General features: G+C 59.9%; 2 protein-coding genes across 2 annotated transcripts in view; both read right to left on the bottom strand.

Moving 5' to 3' along the window:
• Positions 1-25: 25 nt before the first annotated feature.
• On the bottom strand, positions 26-1,230 carry LOC105556049 (the record flags this gene model as incomplete). Its single annotated transcript, XM_012003110.1, has 2 exons — positions 1,078-1,230; positions 26-1,009 (listed from the first exon to the last, which is right to left on the bottom strand). Coding segments are annotated over exons 1-2 (1,137 nt in total), but the record flags the coding sequence as incomplete, so codon positions are not given.
• A 46-nt stretch (positions 1,231-1,276) lies between these two features.
• Positions 1,277-1,489, bottom strand: part of LOC105556048 — a 3,468-nt gene continuing 3,255 nt past the window's right edge. The window contains exon 2 of the mRNA XM_012003109.1: positions 1,277-1,435. Within this exon, the coding sequence (XP_011858499.1) occupies positions 1,277-1,435 (159 nt within the window). The remainder of the gene's footprint in view (positions 1,436-1,489) is intronic.

The following is a 1,489-nucleotide window of genomic DNA, read 5'->3' as shown; positions in this document are numbered from 1 at the left end:
ACGCGTCTTCCTTTGCTTTCCGTACCGCCACCTTTAGGTTCTTTCTCCTTTCGCGGTAGGCTTCCAGGAGCTCCTCCATGGCCTCCCGGGTCGTGTGGGCTCTTCTCCTCGCCCGCTGTACGGCCCGTCTGGCAGCCACCGAAAGTCGCCTCAATTCCGCGATGCTTTCGGACCACCAGTAGGCCGCTTTTCGCGGCGTGAACCTGGCCCGAGGCATCGCATTGTCGCAGGCCGCCCGCATGGTATTCCGCAGCCACTGTATCTCCTCCGCTATCGTTGGCAGTGGCTCCGGCTGGGCCCACGTAGCCGCCACCAACGACTCCACAAGCCCATCCGGGTTTAGCTTTTTTATCGCCCACTTCGTGTATGGGCTCGGAGTCTCCCCTCTGCCTCCCGGTCTAGAGAGAACCACCTCTATAGGGAGGTGGTCCGAGAGGAGCTCCAAGTCCTCCACCACCTTCCATGAAGCTACCATCCTCGCGGCCGCAGGGGATGACCAAGTCAAGTCCACGATGGACTCCCCCTGCGGTCGTACGCAGGTGCTAACCGTACCCACGTTCTCGAGATGAAGGCCCAGGCGATCCGCCCAGGCCTCCACCTCTCTTCCTTTGGCATCCGGCCGCCGGGAACCCCACATTGCCGATTTGGCATTGAAGTCCCCGGCGACCAATACCAGTCCGGGAAGGAATTCCCGGACTAGATCCTCCAACTCTTGGAGGCGTCCCTCCAACTCTATTCTGGAGAGGCTAGGTCTAAGGTAGACCCCTATAATCACCAGTGGGCCCCATTCCACCGCGACCCAACCTTCTCCAGCCTTGAGTTTCTTCCCAGGGAGACTTCGTTCCCCGGTTCTTCTCCATGTAATCGCCGCCGTCCCATCCGTGCTTTCTGCCCAACACGGGCTCTTGGGGACACGGTATGGTTCGGCGACGATGCCTAGTCCACAACCACGCTCCGCCAAGCTATGCAGGAAGATATCCTGCGCCTGGCGGGCGTGGTTGAGATTCGCCTGCAATATTTTTATCGCCGTGAAGGCGAGGCCGTTGCAGCCTCCTCCCGGCTGATGTCCTCTTGTGCCGTTTTACCGGCTTCTAGTTTACTTGGAGCCTCCTCGATGATCATCAGCTCCTCCCTATCTCTGCTCGGGCCCGTCGGAGCTTCCGTCACTTCCATAGGGGTCTTGCCCTGCGCAATTCTCCTATTTTCTTCTTCCTTGGACCTCCGGGCCATCCTCTTTTCTTTTTTGGATGGCTGCCGGCAGGCCGCTCCTCCCGCCTTATGGTTGGCTGGGTGTCCCTTCGCGCTGCACACTGCGCATTTTGGCGGTGCAGAGCAGCTCTGAGCCAAATGGCCCTCTACTCCGCACCGATAGCACAGCGTGCTTCTGTCGATTGCGCTCCTGCACTGCTGGCGCACGTGTCCCCTCTCCAGGCATCTAAAACACACCAGGGGACGCGCCTCCAGCAATTCTACTCTTGCGGACACCCAG

This window comes from Vollenhovia emeryi, unplaced genomic scaffold, assembly GCF_000949405.1.
Source record: "Vollenhovia emeryi isolate VEMERY1.0 unplaced genomic scaffold, V.emery_V1.0 DF940403.1, whole genome shotgun sequence".
Classification (NCBI taxonomy): Eukaryota; Metazoa; Arthropoda; class Insecta; order Hymenoptera; family Formicidae; genus Vollenhovia; species Vollenhovia emeryi.
This window is presented reverse-complemented; position numbering and strand designations above follow the sequence as displayed.